At 46.8% G+C, this 17,006-nt stretch overlaps 1 protein-coding gene across 2 annotated transcripts in view; it reads right to left on the bottom strand.

Annotated features, from left to right (window-relative positions):
* The window catches only part of RTN1 (reticulon 1), a 117,573-nt gene that overhangs the window by 32,845 nt on the left and 67,722 nt on the right, over positions 1-17,006 (bottom strand). For both annotated transcript variants that reach the window (XM_069018519.1, XM_069018520.1), the window contains exon 3: positions 13,265-14,047. In XM_069018519.1, the coding sequence (XP_068874620.1) occupies positions 13,265-14,047 (783 nt within the window). The remainder of the gene's footprint in view (positions 1-13,264; positions 14,048-17,006) is intronic.

The raw sequence follows: 17,006 nt of genomic DNA, 5'->3' as shown, positions 1-17,006 counted from the left end.
TTTCCTTGCAGAATACCCAGGAGAGCAGAGCTATATGTAACAGAGATATTTACACAGTGTTTGAGGCAACATTTCTACTCTTAGCAGACACAGAGGTGCCAGGAAATGATTCTACTCCCTAGGCAGGATTCAAACCACAGCACTGCCAGGCCTGTGGGGCCATGGTTATTACATTGATCTTTTCAACCCCCCTCCATGCAGCATCAGCATGAGCTAAGTGACCACTGCTCATCCAGACACTCCTCTTTAGCTGCTGCTGTGGGGTTGTACTGCAGTGAACACTGCAAAGGCAATGCTCCTGCTCAGACTGTCCCTGAGAAGTGCCAGATCCCAGCCATGCTAAGGAATAGGCTTCAGTTGCCTCCCTTCCTTCACATGTAGTGGTGTAATGCAGAATAGTTTGATGAGCCATTGTTGGCCTCCTTCTGTGGGATTTGAAGTGAAGAGGGGGAATAGCTGCAGTCAGCTGCCCAGATTGGTCAGGAAAAGGGGCTCTCACCTGGAGAGGAAGCACTGAGGGAAGGCACTGATTTAACTTAACAAAGAGTACAGGGACAGAAGGAAGCAAGACTCCTTTAAAAGGGGTAAGAGATGGCATGTTCCCCAGACAGATGTGTCTGACAAAGGTTAATCTTTCAGTCTGCATGTCTCTACATGCTCTATGTGTTGATCCATCAATGCCTCTGACCCTAAGCAGAGGCCTGCTGGCCATTCCCTGCTCTTTGCAATGCCTCCCCTCAAGGGGAAGGTCTCACATCCCAAACTGAGCTAACCTGGGCCCACAAACATCACCGAAGTCACCCCTGTGTGCACAGCCAAAGCATCCACTCTCTCCTTTACAAAAGGCTTGCACCTGACAGCCGCTGGCACTTCGGGGGTGGGATCACTGCCCGACTCCCTGTGAGCTCTGTGACAGCGGGACATTTGGCTAACACATCCCTTAGCATTTTTCCTCCAGCACGCTCATTTATTTCCTTTTGCAATGTCATTTTGCCCAGCCAGCTCAATGAATAATTCAGCAACATTAAGCACATGCCAAAGCCGTTTCGGCTCTTAGTAGGATCAGTTCTTTGGTCTATTTCTCCATTTAAACTTCATTCCAACATAATCTCCCCTTCATTGCTGCTGGAAGAGCAAGATCTATAAGTAAAAAGCACACTGCCATAGTTATATGGAAATATAACTATATATATGGAAATTCCCTCTGATAGGAATGGTGTGCTGCTAATCATTCTGCTGGATGCCTTGCTGCTTCTGCTAATGATGGAAAAACCCACTATTTCCTTTACAGACATGGATGTAGGGCTCGATAACCACGCAATAAGGATGATCTCACAAACCAGGATTCAGAAAAAACCTGAGGTCATTTCCCAGTTTTGTTGTGTGTTCCTGGTGTTGTTGCAGTGAAAGCAATTCATCACACCCAGGAAATCAATTACTCAATCATACAACAAATTAGCCAATACCAGTCCTTTTTCAGCAGCTTTTCTAGACAAAAGGGTGCGCATGTGTAGTGGGGCCAGTGTGTGATATCCAGCTGCAATAATTGTCTGTGCACATGAAGGGTAAGGTGAGTGCTCATTTCAGAAGGCACAACTGCTACTATAGCTTTTATTAAATCCCACTCATTTTGTCACTCCCTGGTTGGAGCAATAAGCCTTTCACTTTCAGCTAAGAGTGAAACATGGCCCCGTTTTTCCAGCAGCAGCAACAGCAGCAGCAAAGCTCCAGTGCAGGAATCCCAGAAAATCAGGGAAGACAGCCTGTTCTCTCACTTTGGGAAGTAACTTCCAATTCTTTGGAACAACTCTTGCACTTAACCTAAGCAAGTAAGCACAGCTGCTCCTGTTTCAGTGTTTCAATGCTACATTAGCTGACAAAGTAACCTTCAGAAATCCTGACTATTAATCTCTGCTGGCTTTTCTGCAGGCTCCCCTACCTTTTTTGTTGCTCAGATACAGACCTTGTTCTGTTGATGCTATCAGCATTTCATGAGGATGTATGCAAGGACCCCCCACACGCTCCTCTGTAAGGAACTGTCTCTACTTCTAAAAGAGAGCAGAAAAACCTGTCTGTGTAATGCCTGCCTCTGCCAACAGCACACACTGAGTGAGCAGAGATCCTGGGCTGCTTTTATGTGAGTTGCTCAGAAAACAGTGTCTCTGGGATTGTCAGAGGCTGGATTTTGGGCTTACACCACTGTGGATCCCAAGTAGCACCAAGCAAGGCAGAAAGCTTGTACCAGCCAGGCCATGGTGGTACCAAGCCCTGGAAATCTGACTTCCTTTCATCCCTTGAATTTCACAGTCTCAGTGCACCTTCTATTCAAAAGATAAGAAGCTATTAAAAAAAAATACATTTTTCTCATTTGTATGAAATATGCTGCTCTCATCCCAGATGGATGATGTAGCAACATCAAAAGCTGTTTCCCTGGCAAATTATTCTTTAGGATCCAGTTTGAAAGAGGACAGTCTTTACTGAGACTCCTACTTTACCTGGCAATCTGGATAGTCAAATGACAAATCCTTAAGGCAAGCTCCATTTGCTGCCTTGGAAGCCTTATTTCTCCCTAAGACACAGCTTTTTTGCAAAGGTAATGCTGATTATCTGTGTCCTTTTAGTGCCTCTCAAGTTACCCCAGCTTACAGGACTCCTGAGGTCACCTCTCACTGTAGTTTGCACTTTCATGAACCAAGTTGTGGATTATTTTGATATGAGCTGGGAGAAATCCTGTACATCTTTTCCAGTGATGTTGGAGAGTTGCAGGAAAATATTGGAGGATTGGCAGCACCCAGATGGACGTAATCAGTTCCCAGGTTACAGGAGACTCTGCAGAGTCAGGAAGCTGCACTCGTGAAGCAAACTCCAACACCAGCCAAAATCTTTGGAAGAGATCACTGATTCCATATAAAAATCTTGTGGCCCCAGATGGGAAAGGGTTTCTCTGAGCAAGGGATATCAAAGGGTTTTCAGTGCACAGACCGAAAGAGTGAGTCAAGTAGAAGCTGCAAGGAAGGTGAACCCCAAAAACAAAGGCTCTGGCACCAAAACAACCCAACTGGCAGGATTTTTTCCCCACAACAGATCCACTGCTGTGTAAGGTAGCTGCAAATCAGTCACGTTTTTTGTCTTCTAAGCCCTGAATATGCAGGAAACAATCACTCAGTCATCTTGAGTGGAGCAACACCTATTTCAGAAGCACAAGGAGCTTTGTATGCCAGCTTTTCACAAATGAGGCTTAGCTGGAGCCTCCCAGCCCCACAGCACATGCGAAATTGGTCATCACCACAGAAAAGACAAACCTTCACCTTCATTTCTACAGCTGGTTTAAGCAACCCTGATATCCTCAAATATCCCCACCACAGGCAGGTTTGCATCTGGCAGACCTGTGGTGGGGGCAGAAGATTATTGGCATCCAAACCAACCTGTCTTCTTGTGGCATTAGGGTTTTTTTCCATACTTGTTTGTATTCCTCACACACAAATGAAACACAGCAGAACCAGAACACCAGAATGACCTCTCACTGCTACAGTTCTCATGAAACCACTGAGCTGCTCTCAGAGCCAGAGGGGGAAGAGGATATTTATGATATCTCTGTGAAAGAAAATAGCAGACTAAATTGCCCAGGTTGGGTAAAGGTCAAGAGAGTTAGAAAAAACTGTACTGCAGAGGAATACAACAAATAAAAGTGGTAACCAAGGTAAGATTAAGAGCTGAAGTGACAAGAACACGAGATGCTTCCTTCAGGCAGGAATTCAAGCCCTTTGGATTGTTGTATCATTGCATGACCCTTAATTTCTATATTGTTCTGAACGGACATGAACTCAGCAGCTCCCCAAAGAAAACAAAAAAATAAATCCCCTTTTCAGTCAATATAGCTATTATGTCCCAATCAGCAATGCACTCTCAGAAGCTAAGGAAAAACACCAGGAAAATCAATACCCACCTCCAGGTTTTATTCCTAATGGAAATCTATCACACCCCCACCCTTCACTACAGTCAAATACATTAATTTTAACCTCATGATATCTACCAGATACAAAGAGCAATACCCAGGGAAGTCCTTATTCTGCTGAACATCTGAGGAATTACAGCCAACAGGTTCGGGAATTTGTATTCCACCTCTCATTGAGACCTAGAAGTGTATTTTGTATCATGAGAGCTTAATCTTAAATTTAAATCTGACCTGAAATGAGTCCAAACTCTTCAAATGAATTAGTCAATGAAACTGGTGAAAAAAACATAATTCCCAGCTCGCAGAGAATTTCAGAAGTAGCGTTTCTAGATCAGAAAACAAAACATTCCAGAAGTTCCCTGCAAAACACTAAATTTATGAGAAAACTGCACTAATAAGAAAAATATTCTGTTTTAACAAAAGAGACATATTTTGACTTTTTCTTCACCTAATCTGTATTCCACTGTATAAACTTCCCTAAGCAGCTTCTGAGCCAGAACCTTGAATTGTTATGGATGCCTCATCCCTGGAAGTGTTCAAGGCCAGCTGGTCTAGTGGAAGGTGTCCCTGCCCATGGCAGGAGGCTGGAACAAGATGATCTTTAAGATCCCTTCCAATCCAAACCATTCTGTGATTCTATGAAAGATTTTTTTAATATGATTTACAAAAAAAAAAAAACCACCTTGCAGGTTGCATAATTTTTCTCCTTCATTATTTATGACTTGGGGTTTGTTTTTTTCCCTGTTTCTCTATGCCCAGAGTAAACACCCCCCCTTACTTATATTGTGTCAGCCACAGAAAAGCTATCATTGCTATCCCATAGGAGGTGGATTTCTCTGTCCATGACAAATCTCAGATCTGCTGGAATATCTAGGCAAAGCATCCCTACATCCAGGCATCTGCAAAATCTGGCCACCATCAGATTGTCAGTGTCACAGCCTTGTCTGAAAGCTAAGTCACTGATCCCTGACACCAGCAGACACCAAAAGGAACTCTGTGTCAAGATTTTGACTTTTAAAATGTGTTTAAGCTATGAGCGATTCTGCACTTGAGGTGTGCCTGAATTACAGAAAAATCACTTGTGAAAAGAGCACTTGTCTCCTTCCAGCCTTTCCCAGGAGCAGAACTGAGCCAGCTTTGGGTGCTCAGCTTGGTGGGGCATGGACATACACATGGATATGGATATGGATATGGATATGGATATGGATATGGATATGGATATGGACATGGATATGGATATAGCAAGCTGTGGACTCACAGAGACAAGTCTTTGCACATAACACATCTTTCCTCTCCATTTGTCGTGTCAGCAGGTTCCTATTTGTCTACAGATCCTCCCCCAGCTCGCTGTGCTTGGCCTGGACTTTGCTACTCGTGGCCTGGATACTTAAACACTTGACACAACCATCAGGTCCCTGCATACAGTTAGACAAGTTGCTTTCTGGGGTTTGCTTGTTTGTTTTTCTGCTGGTCACTCTGTAATTTTGATCTGGCAGAAAGATTTCATAAACACCATTTTGTGTCATATCTGTCAGAAAGGTACACTTCTGTCTGAGTGCTGAGACTGATGACAGCTCTTCAGAGGCTGTCCCTTGCTCTGAAAGGGAAGATATATAAAAATGGAAGGATAAAGCCTATAATTTTTTATAGCTCAGTACTTAACACTCACAGGCAGTGGAGTAGACAGCAGTCCCAGGAGAAGACATGTGATCCTCCCACGTTAGAGCTATGCCCAATTTTAAAAGCCCCTCTGAGCATCCAGTTGCTGCGTTTAAGATGCTTTGACACACATGCATTAAAAGTTTGACCTTACCCAATAGAGGGGGAGTAATTTTCACCCACAGAGGCAAGAATCAGGGAAGGGAAGAGATGCTAGAGGTGAGGCAGGCCAAATACTCAGGCTATGGATAACACAGGTGATGGAATGAGGGGGAGAGATTTACTGAGACGTTTCTGAAGGTCATATCGAGGTCATGCTCTGGTGTATGTACATGGTGCTCACTGTGAGAGGGATTATTGCAGTAATCACCACTGATTCCAGCCACTGCCCAACCAAACCATTATCTGGGGAAAAAAATTCCCTGTTCTTTGCTTTGTTCTGATCCTTTCCAGGGTTCAGGCATCTCCTCTGACTGCTCCTCACTGAGGAGACCCCGCTATGCTCCCACCAAACCAGGACTCCAGGAAGAACTGCAGAGTCAGCACCTGACTGTGTATCAGCCCTCCTTGTCCCCTCTGCAGAGGGGATAAGCAACACTGCAACCCCTCCTGAGGCCAGAAGGGGCCAAACTCCCTCCTTGCTTCCTGAAAAAGGAGTGAAGGAGAAATCCTGTACAGCGCAGACCCGCTGGGTGCACGCTGCTCATTCCCACCACCATGACCTGCACATCTCCAGCTTTCTCCAGCTCAGCTCTGGCTGAGTTATCACAGCTTGATGGGTGTAACAAGCTGTCAGGTGGCAGCAGCTGAACTGCATGAAATGGCCAGAAGTGGGGACGGGGAGCATAGCCTGCAGCAAAGGCAGAAACGTGTAGTGTTGGAGTGAAAGCTCCTCTGGACCCAGGCCCAGAGGAAAGCCAAAGCACAGGGGTTGAATTAAAACCTTTGGATAAGCTGAGATACATGAAGTCACACCAAAATGAAATATAAATATAGATTTTTAACTTTTCGTAGAAATACATGCTAAGTGCCTTAAACATTGAAAAGCTGCAGCAAAGAAATCTTAAACACAGTTCTTAGTGCAGCAGTGTTACCTTTTCACAGAATTCTTTACTTTAGACAAAACATAGATGGAACTGTTCACATTTTTTAGATAAAGTGTTCATATAAACAATAAGAGCTGATAGAAACTGTACACGCAAATCTGTGCAATACCTATGTAATACTTGTTACGACTGTTGGAATTAGACCAGGATGGGTTAAGAAAAGAAAAACTAGAACTGTGTGTTAATTTTATGGGTCAATTAACAAATATAATCCACACTTCTGTAAGTTTAGGGAAGAAGAAGAAGAAGAAGAAGAAGAAGCTGTTTTCAGTCTTTCCAAGACTGCTTGGTCTTATCACGTAACCCCTTCAAACTCTGCCTTCAGAAAACTATGAAACTATGAAATAAAGAATTTTAGCAGGACAGCAGCCTCCTCTGCTCTTTCACCCTCGTCCGAAAAGGAAGGGTATCCCATCAAAAGCTCAACAGTGTAGCTGTGAAGTTCCCTCTCCTCCTCCATGGGCAGAGGAAGAGTCAGTGCTGGGATGGGGAAACTCCTCAAATCATAATGGCTGGAGATGATGTCAGGGGCCCAATGGTAGGAAAGAACAGAGGGAACAAGACAGTTCAGGAAGCTCAAAAACATAACCACAGAGGAAAAAAAAAATTAAGAAACCAGAATTGCTTAGCCTAAAGTAAAGAAGGATGGAAGAGCAGCAACAGTTTTTGAGAGACACCTGGGAACTGGCAGAGGATCTGCCAACAGAGGCCTTTCCAAATGAGTCACAAGCATCTGTCAAGAGTGCTCTACCAGGAATCGTGGCTGTGGGCCAGGAGATGGGCTCCTGGGACCTTGTGGAGCTCCTGCCAGCCCGCTCTGCCTGAGCTGCATTGAGTGGCATCTCTCCTTCACCCTGCTCTGCCCACTGGCAATGGTGCCGTGGTGTCAGCACCAGACTGACCCAGACTTGCAGGCTCCAACTCTCAGCTGCCCCCAAACCTCTGCCTTTGCTGAGAGGATGGACAGGCAGAGCCACCTGATCAAACTGCTTTGAGATCAAGGGGTTGGACCAGCAGCCTCCACAGGCCCCTTCCCAAATGAATCATTCCACGTGGGAGTAAAGTCCACAGAGGTTCTCCAAGCTACTCCAAGATTTCATGGCAAGGCCAGGACTAGGTTCACATGTTTACTTCTCTGGACAGGTTTTATCCCACTCGTCCTACAGCATCACAAGGTGCAGACACTCCACCCCCAGGCAGGACATCCCTCTCCCCTACACCTTTTCCAAGCATGGGCTTTCCAAAGGATGCAAAGCTACTGGAGCCCCATAAAAAGCAAACTGAAGCACAGAAAACAGATGGGCCAGAGTGTGGAGGCACTTACAGCAGATGGCACTAAAATATTAAACTAACATTACCGTATGCTTAAGCCTTGGCCTGGCTTCCTGCTGACTGCAGAGCCAGCCTGGTGAGAGCATGCAGATGAGAAACGAGCCTCAGATTGCTAAAGCACCCAACCAAACATCCCCTTCCCACAGAAAAATGCCTCACTAGCAGCTCCTCCAACAGCAGGGATGTGCTAACTCCATGCAGATGATGTTTAGCTGAACAAAAAAGCATTCCCAACAACTTCAAGTCTTTCTGAGATCTCTCCTGGAAAACCATTTCCTTGAGAAACTGTATAAAATCAGTTTGTCTGTGACACCAAACGGGGGAAAAGCCCACACTGCTTTGTGCTTGTCCATTGTGGGATATCCCTGGACACCATGGGACAGCACAAGAGGCACCAGGAAGGAGGGAAAACATCTTCTTCGACCCAGGCCATTTGCCACTGTCACCCCAAAACTAGAAGTGATCCTGACTACAGCTTGTGACACTACCCAAGAGACACCAGGACATCACACAGAGACAGGTGGCCCTGAACTTTAGTGTCCCTCATGGGTGCTCAGAGCCACAGCAGCCACCAAGGGTATATGGTAAGGACACACACTGGTAGGGGACTGACCAGAGCTGTCTTGTGAAAGCCTTTCATAAGGCATCAAAATCAAGATGCTTCATGGCAGGTTGGCACAGTACAGCTTGAGAATAATGCACTTGAAATTATTATTTTATTTGACTGTGTTTCCAGCAGGATCCTGCCTGGAGCCTGGGTCCTGCCAGTTGTGTCATCGAACCTGTGAGTGACAGCCAACCCCACAGCCCCAGGCCTGGGCTTTCCTTTTCCTAAGTGAAATTCTGCCATAACGCAAAAACAAAATTAAAATAAACATTACTATGAATGTCCACATCTCCTTCTTTTTTATATCCTGAGATCAGGCATCTGATCCGAAAGGTAACAAGCTGCTGCATATTTCATTAAATGGATCAAGAAGAAGGAATCTCCTAACACTGTCACTGAAGGAGGGGCTGGGGAGAGACATGAAGCTCCAGCATAAGGAAGATCTCCTCCCAGGACCAGGTCCTCAGGCTGTGGGACACCAGCACAAGGTAAGCTACGCTACCCTGGCAGAGAGTGACTGACAGGCACCACAAGAGAAGACTCAGCCAAAGAGCTCCTTCTCAGCTTGCCTTGATCCAGGCTTCTTCTGGGCTTCTTGCAAAATGCCCCAGGCCAGATTTGTTTCCAGGACAGCAGGTATTTTCTGAAATTTTCTGTATGCCCAAGCCATGTGCAAGTCCAGCACAAAATAATTTTGCAAAAAGAATAAAAAGAAAGAAGAAACGGAGCTGGCACCGTCCCCTCCTGCAGTGCCACAGCCAGATATGCTCCAAGCCCTGCTGCATAAGGGCTGTGCCCACCCCTGGGAGGAGATGCCAGCAGTGATGTGAGGGCAGCAACAGCCAAACAGCAGGTGCTTGGCTGCAGCTCTGCCTTCCCCTCTGTGCTCCACAGGAGGAGGAGGAGTTGGCAGCACTAATACAGGTAGCTCTGCTCAGCTCCGGCCAAAGCCAAGCCTGGGGTGCATCAAGCAAACCATCGTTCCGACCATGTGGAAAAGCAGGAGGAGAGGCTGCTTGGTGATTAACGGCGTGGGAATAGCTCCACTCCATCAAATCCTGACAGATCCAGTAAAATGGAGGTAGGAAGTCACTGCCCGTTTTTGTTCTTGCCACTGGATGGCAATAGACGTTAAGCAGAGAGCACTGTGCAAACCACACATGCACTTGCTGTGCTCCACCTTGTCATTCAGGGGGTGGCCGTGGTTTCAGCACGCCCAGCAGACACACCAGAGAGGTCCAGAAGCCACAGGCTGACAGCAACACCACCAGCAAGACTGTTCCCGGGGTCGGGTTGAACGCTGGGCTTTTCCTTTACACAGCCTTTCCATGTCTTTCCTGCACTCAAAATAAATTTTTGTCTTGCCAGCTCAGAGCAAACTCTTCTGATGAGCCATGCAAAATACAGTGAAAAAACACCTGGTAGGACTACAGTACTGCACTGTGAAATAATTAAGGCTTACATGTGAAACTCATGGGTGACTGTTTTTAAATTACATTTACCTGGCTGTGAGCTGGCCAAGGGCCACAGAAAGATCGACAGCAGGGTGTCAAAAACACAGCCAGGTGTGTTGAACAGCTTCATTTGATCTTGTGTAACAAGTAACAGGAAATGACCAATGCTTTTCTGTTTTCTGCCTTTCATAAGTACAGAGTTGCATCTTGTTAGTATTCTCTTAATGCTAGATAGCTATAACTAAGATAATTCCCTTAATTAATGAACGGTGACACTGTTCCTGCTTTGGGTGACCTCGCTCTGCTGCACCTCTCTTGTGTGTCACTGCCACTTCTGCCCCTGTTCTCATCACTTTGGCTGAGTGTGGCCCATGCCAAAGGCCTGCCAGGTGCCTCTGAGTTGGCACATGGTACCAATGCGATGCTGTGATGTAAAACTCTGCCAAGACCTCAAGCTGATGCCATGAAAGCAGTCCCTGTCCCAGTGGATGTGCTCTGCCACATCATTTCCCTGCCAGACAATGTATCTTGGGAGGACCCATGGGGATGCTCTGGTTCCACCAAGCCATTTAACACATCCCTCAGTTCACCTCTGATAACTGATAAAGTGCTCTTTCATGTGGATTTCTTGTGGGCTACACGTGGATTCTACGAGTGAGGGACCAGCTCTCCTTTCCCAGGAGAGGAGAGCCCCATCCACCACCTTTAACATAAAAATTTAAATATTGCCCAGACATAGCAACCCAAACAGCAAATACCTGTGACTGGGAGGCAGTGTAAACTGAACCCTGCCATCACCCAAACTTTCTTATCTTGAGCCCACCTCCCCATATCTAGAAATCAGCTTTGAAAAAAGATACACAACTTTTAGCAACAATACTCTCAAGAGGCTCTATGTTTTTGTTTTCCTTGCCTTAGGACCAGGACCAGGGTATCTTGAGGGCAAAAAAGCACATACTGAAATAGTCCTCTGTGCACCTCTAAGAATTAATTAGCTGTCTTGTGAGGAAAAGTTCCTGCCTCTACTGTCCATGGGGAATAAAGATAGGAAACATAGACACAGGGACAAAGTCTGCTCATGCACACAGGGATTTTCTTTGACCACCATATGAGAACAAGTCTATGTTAGCATCACTTTAAGCAATGACAGAAACAGAGTCATGAAACTTAAGCCAAAAAAACCTGAATATGATTGAGGGGTACTAAAAATTGTAACAGATCCTGAAATCTCAGAACTGAGGGATGAACTAGCTGTCCACATCACAGCCCCCAGCTACTTTCCCAAATCCAAGACCAAATTTTTCATGTTCTGTCCAGAACAATACACACACACTGGGATTGCAGAGACCCGATGCTAGACTGAAGGAGCAGTATTTTAACTAAATTTAATCAGCCCTACAGCTTGTAGGGTTTGGACAGAGGCTTGTCTAGTCCTGGAAAATGGGCATTTGGTAGGTGGGAAAGCAATGGTTTGAGCTTAGACTATTTGTGAGGGAGATGAGATGCACAGCATGACATTGAGAGCTCTGAGAGTCTGGCAGGAAAACACCCTTACAAGCAATAATCATGTTTCTTATTCAGACTATTAATGTCATTAGTTCATTACCCTCAGAATCAGTATTAACATATTTTGTTTATGCTGCAGATCTTGCAGCCCTCAGCACATCATGCAAGTTCAGGCTGTTTCCTGCCCAGACTTACACGCTTGGGTTCCCAGCACGCTTGAAATGGGTTTTAAGTGTGCCACACACACGCCCGCCCCATCTCGGGGGCATCATGTGGGACACGCCTGCACAAACGTGGACAGAGGAAAAAGGTGCTCTTTAAGCAGTGTGGGGGGGATTCTTCCCCTCCCCCAATCTCTATCCAGCTGTTTGCAAGGAAGCAGCAGCTCTCTGTGTTGCAAAAACAACACATCTCCTAAGAGACAAGGGCAGTCACTGCCCTCCAGCCCAGCCAGGAGGATGGCAGGGGGGAGGCAGGGCAGGTGTGGGGCAGTCCCGGTGTCCCTTCCTCCCACACCAGCCTACAAAGCCAGGGCACACAAAGTGCTACTTAAAACTGACATCTTGCAAAGAATAAGGTGCCTTTTTCTCTCGTGTGGTTTGTGAACCAAGCCCAATACAGGCTGCGGGGACCCCGGCAGTGTCAGAGGTGCGGCAACCACGTGCTGCCCCTTGGTCCTCAGGATTCAGCTCAGACTAAAACCTGGTGGTGTCTCTAGAGGTTTGGTGGGTCCTGTTAGACCACAGTGCCTGGCACAGCAAGCCTGGACCTGGCTGGCTCTGCAATGGCTTTGAAGGGATTCTACAGGGAGAAACCTCTAGCTCACCTGGAAGTGTCCTGCCCTCCCCCTTCACACCACTGGATTCAGGAGAGGGATCTCAGAGGAGCACACAGGATGTTCCCTAAGTCCTACAGAGCTGGGATGAGCCGCCCACTTCCCTGCACTGGAAGCATCCTCATTATTAAGTCTGGAGAGTGTCAGCTGCCATGAGGAAGATTTGTTTAAACTGCACCAACTCCGGTATTGTAGATTCACTGAATGGTTTGAGTTGGAGGTGACCTTAAATATTATTCAGTTCCAACCCCACATCCACAGACAGGGACACTTTCCACTAGACCAGATTGTTCAAAGCCCCATCCAACCTGGCCTTGAACACTTCCAGAAATGCCCAGACTCAGCAAACCCAACTCCTCTCTGCCAAATCTTTTTTTTTTTTTTTCATAAATGCATCCTGAAAATGTTTACCCTCACACTTCTGAGAGGTGCAGGACCACATCCCTGATTGCACCCCTTCCCTGGGACAAGGCAAGTAGTATTTCAAAGGAAAGATGACCATTTGTTCCTCTTTGTCCTCCAGATGCCTGATGCACAAATCAGCCTTTACGATACTGGGGTTACTGCACCATCCCATATTTAAGCCTAAAAATTACTGTTGCTGGTATTTTTATTTTCCCCTAAGAGGACAGGCAGGTCAGTGATGATGTGTGCATTGTCACAGGCACGCCCAACTCCCACCTGAGGGTATCCTGTGCCAGCAGCTCCCCCTGCTCCACACTACAAACACCTCCCCTGCAAGGAACAGGCGCTTCTCCCTCCCCCTCCTCTCAGCAGCACTGCGAAAACCAACATAACATCTGCATTTACCTTTCTGCTTATTTAAAAACGGCAGTAGGAACGAAGCCAATGGACTTTTTTTGCCAAAGTCCTTGGAAGACACTTTACTTTGGTTAACAACAGTTTCTTCAATGGGTTTCTTCAGGATTACTCTTTCTTTCAGCTCCTCGGTGCTGACGGCAGAGGTCGGGGGCTCAGCAGCTACTTTTGGTGCAACAAAGGAGCTTTTCAGGTAGGACGAGGACTCTGCCAGGTTTTCCCTGTTCATCCTGCTCTCTGTCATTTTACTGGCCTCGTAGTCTGAGGCGTCAGTGCGCGAGTTGTTCTCCTCCTTGATAATGTCCATGACCTTGGGCTTCATCAGAGGGGAGTCCTGCTCCCTCTTTGGGCTCTCCTCAGAGGCCGAAGAGGCATCGCAGGACTCGATGATGAGCTCGCTGTCGAGCTCCGCCTCCCGCTCCTCCCGCAGGATGCTGTACTGGATGGAGGGGGACGCGGGCGACGGAGGGGGCCCCCCGATGTGGCTGAAGGTCATGTAGTTGGAGTGCAGCACCTCCTCGGCAGCCAGGGGGTCCTCTGAGACCAGCTCGATCTCCGAGTCGCCGGACTCGGCGCTGCTGGCTTCGTTGTCGGCGTGCGAGGAGGCGGGAGGGCGGCCGGGCTTGGAGCGCTGCTCCCCCTTCTCCGCCGCAGGGGCTGGCGGCCGCTGCGCCTCCGAGGGCTCGAAGGAAAAGCTCTTTGCTTCCTTGATGGCGCTGATGAGTTCGTCCTCCGACAGGCTGCCTTTGCCCTGCGACTCTGAGCCCGACGGTTCTGCCACATGGGAAGAAAAAAGGAAAAAAAAAAAAAGAAAAGAAAAAAAAAAAAAGAAAAAAAAAATTAAGAGTCTTATTTTCTGGCTGCTTAGGGAACAAAGAGAGTAGATTTCACAACAGCACGTATCCCTCTAGCAGGGCTGGGGGCACAGGCACAAAGTCTCCCTGTCGCGGGTGACTAATGAAAATAACAGCTTGACCTTATGCAGCATTTCCCACGCCTTATAAAAGAAGCATCATTTACTGAGGAAAAAGCTGAGGTACAAGGCAATGCTGGTCACTGCTTGACCAGTGGCTCAAGGACATGCTTTTCACCAGGAAAATCACCAGTCAAGAGGAACATGGGCTCAGGACACACATGACAGCATCAGACTGTCACCAATAGAGACTCATCTGTTCTGGGGACAAATACACACAGGGCTGGTGGGTTAAGCTGATCCTAACAACCCATGTGTAGCTACCTGTAGTTTTGGCAAACTTTCAGGTATGCAAAGTTTAAGATCAGAAACTTTCCTCAATTTTCTTTTTTGGTTGACTAGTTAGTTTTTTTATTAATTTGGGGGTTGGTTTTTTTCTTTCAGGGTGTGGGTGGTGAACTCTCAGCTTGCTTTTAGCTCAATGGGGTCCAAGAATGAAACCAATTTTTTCTACTGTAATTCTTAGTATCATCATGAACCAAATTAACCAAAATAATTACTAGCTTGTCACCCAAAATTGCAAACAAAACAAAACAAAAAAATCAACAACCTAGTCTGCATTTTCTGACTGCAATTCCCCAGTCACATTGATACAGCCATCGGGCACATATGGAAATTTGTCCTCTGGAATCCTGAGCATTCATTCCCTAATTTGAAGTCATTATTAATGTGATGGGGTCACTAAGTGGCACTGCAGGTTGCGAGGAGTCAAGAAAGCCACCAGGAGAATAAATCCCCACGTTTTCCCCTACAGATGCTGGTGAAGAGGTCCATGACAGGCCAGTGCCTGCATCCACAGGGTTGGGTACCACAGCCAAGGGGAGAAGGGCTTCCAGCCCTGTGGTTGCAGATGGTGCCCCGAGGTGACCTGCCCAGCCTGACTTTGCAGCCCCTGGCATCAGCCCCTGAGTCCACCCAGCTGTGCTGGCCACACCTGGAAGCTCCTTTGCAACGGAGGGTGGGGAAGAGACTGTATCAGATGGGACCTGGGATGAAGCAGCACCAAGAGTGCCAGAGTTCAAGCAGCTTTTGGGACAACACTCTCAGGCACACGGTGGGATTCCTGGGGTGTCATGTGCAGGGCCAGGAGATGAACTTGATGATCCTTGAGGTTCCCTTCCAACTCAGAATATTCTATGGTAACTACTATTTCTGGGTATTTCCTGATTTAATTTCTCATGGCAGCAGCCCAGATGATTTCTTCCTGATCATGTACCCTCCTCAAGATGATTCAGGTAAAGGGGGATGTTTCAACAATAGCACACCTGTGCCATCACATCCTGTTGGGAGATGGGCAAGAAAAACCACCCCTCCAAGCAATTCTGGTTTCTGCACATGCCAATACACATCATCAGTGATATTGAGTGTGTTTTGCTGGTACATCTGCAGCTCCTCTGACAAAACAGCTCTTGTAAGACATCCCCTTCACACAAGAAAGTCCTTCTGCACCCCAGATTGTGGATGCAGACAGGATTAAGGTGCTGGCGCTGTTACAAAGCACTCCTGTCTGGATGCTGGGAAGTTTCTGGTGCATTGGGAGTTTGTGCATCCTTCTCCTCTGGCTGCAGGAAGCTGAGTGAACCACACTGCTCTACTGCATCACCCCATGAGAGCATTTTCTCCCTGAGCCATGACTGAATCTGGCAGGAGTCCAAACAGGCATGTGACTTCCAGCCCTTGTAGCGCAGCAACGCGCCGTCCCTGGGCTTCACCCTGCTCCTCCCTGTGCTGGCAGTGTGTAACTCTCAGCCCTGGCACTCACCTTGTGAATAAAACAGTCCTTTGTGGCCAGCAGCAGGGTGTCACATTTACTGCTGGCACTGGGAAGTGGATAATACCCGTGGCCTTTCAGCGCCAGCGCAGCACAGAGACAGATCATATCTTCCTTCCCCAGAAGATGAGGGCCAGAAATTAAAAGCAAAACGTTTTCAAAAGTCTTGATCCAAGCAGGGGGTGACTGGCAGCTTTGCCAGAATGCTTGAGGGGCACCTAGGAGCCACGGCTTTGCTGGGTCATTGGGTGGGAATAGCAAGGGCAGGTTTTAAATTTCTTCTTAGCGTATGAATGCGGGGTCTGGGCATGGAACATCCCCAGCTGCTGGAAAGGGGGGAAAATCCAGAGGAAACACCCCTTGGGAGCCAGCCTCTAGAGGAAGATGCCACCTTCTCTCCTTAACACGATGGATAAGGAGTTTTGATGGGATACAGATACTGAGTGTCCCCAAGGCAGCCTTGAACAGTCACCAGGACTGAATAAGTAACAGTGCCTGAAGTCCTTAATTACCTTGTAGCAAAAAGTGTAAATCGATGAACAGTGGCATGTCTCAGGAGTAGTGTGTGATTTCACTCAGTTAAACAAAAGAAGAAAAATGTGGCTCTAAAGTCTATTCATTATCTAAAGTTTCTGCTAACCTATGACACTGATGCAGGCAGAATAAATTCACAGCTGTGGTGCACTCAATCTCCTTTTTCTGCGTGGAAGTGTACAAATGCTCCCTCACTTTTCTGTAGGAACCAAATATTTCTCTAGGGGGAGGTATTAGTGTAGGTGACAGACTGTCATTTTAAGGAAATTCCATCTTTTTTTTTTTTTTTTTTAATACTTCTAAATGACTTTAAAGCAGTGGAAATTTCAGCTTGGGGATGTTCACTGTCAAATGTTCATTGTTAAAGGGTTTTGATCCAGGACATTGAAATTTAATTTTAAGACTAAAAATTCTGTTTCTTGTCACAGAACTTTATTCCTTTTTAAAGCACTTTG

This window comes from Aphelocoma coerulescens, chromosome 5, assembly GCF_041296385.1.
Source record: "Aphelocoma coerulescens isolate FSJ_1873_10779 chromosome 5, UR_Acoe_1.0, whole genome shotgun sequence".
Classification (NCBI taxonomy): Eukaryota; Metazoa; Chordata; class Aves; order Passeriformes; family Corvidae; genus Aphelocoma; species Aphelocoma coerulescens.
This window is presented reverse-complemented; position numbering and strand designations above follow the sequence as displayed.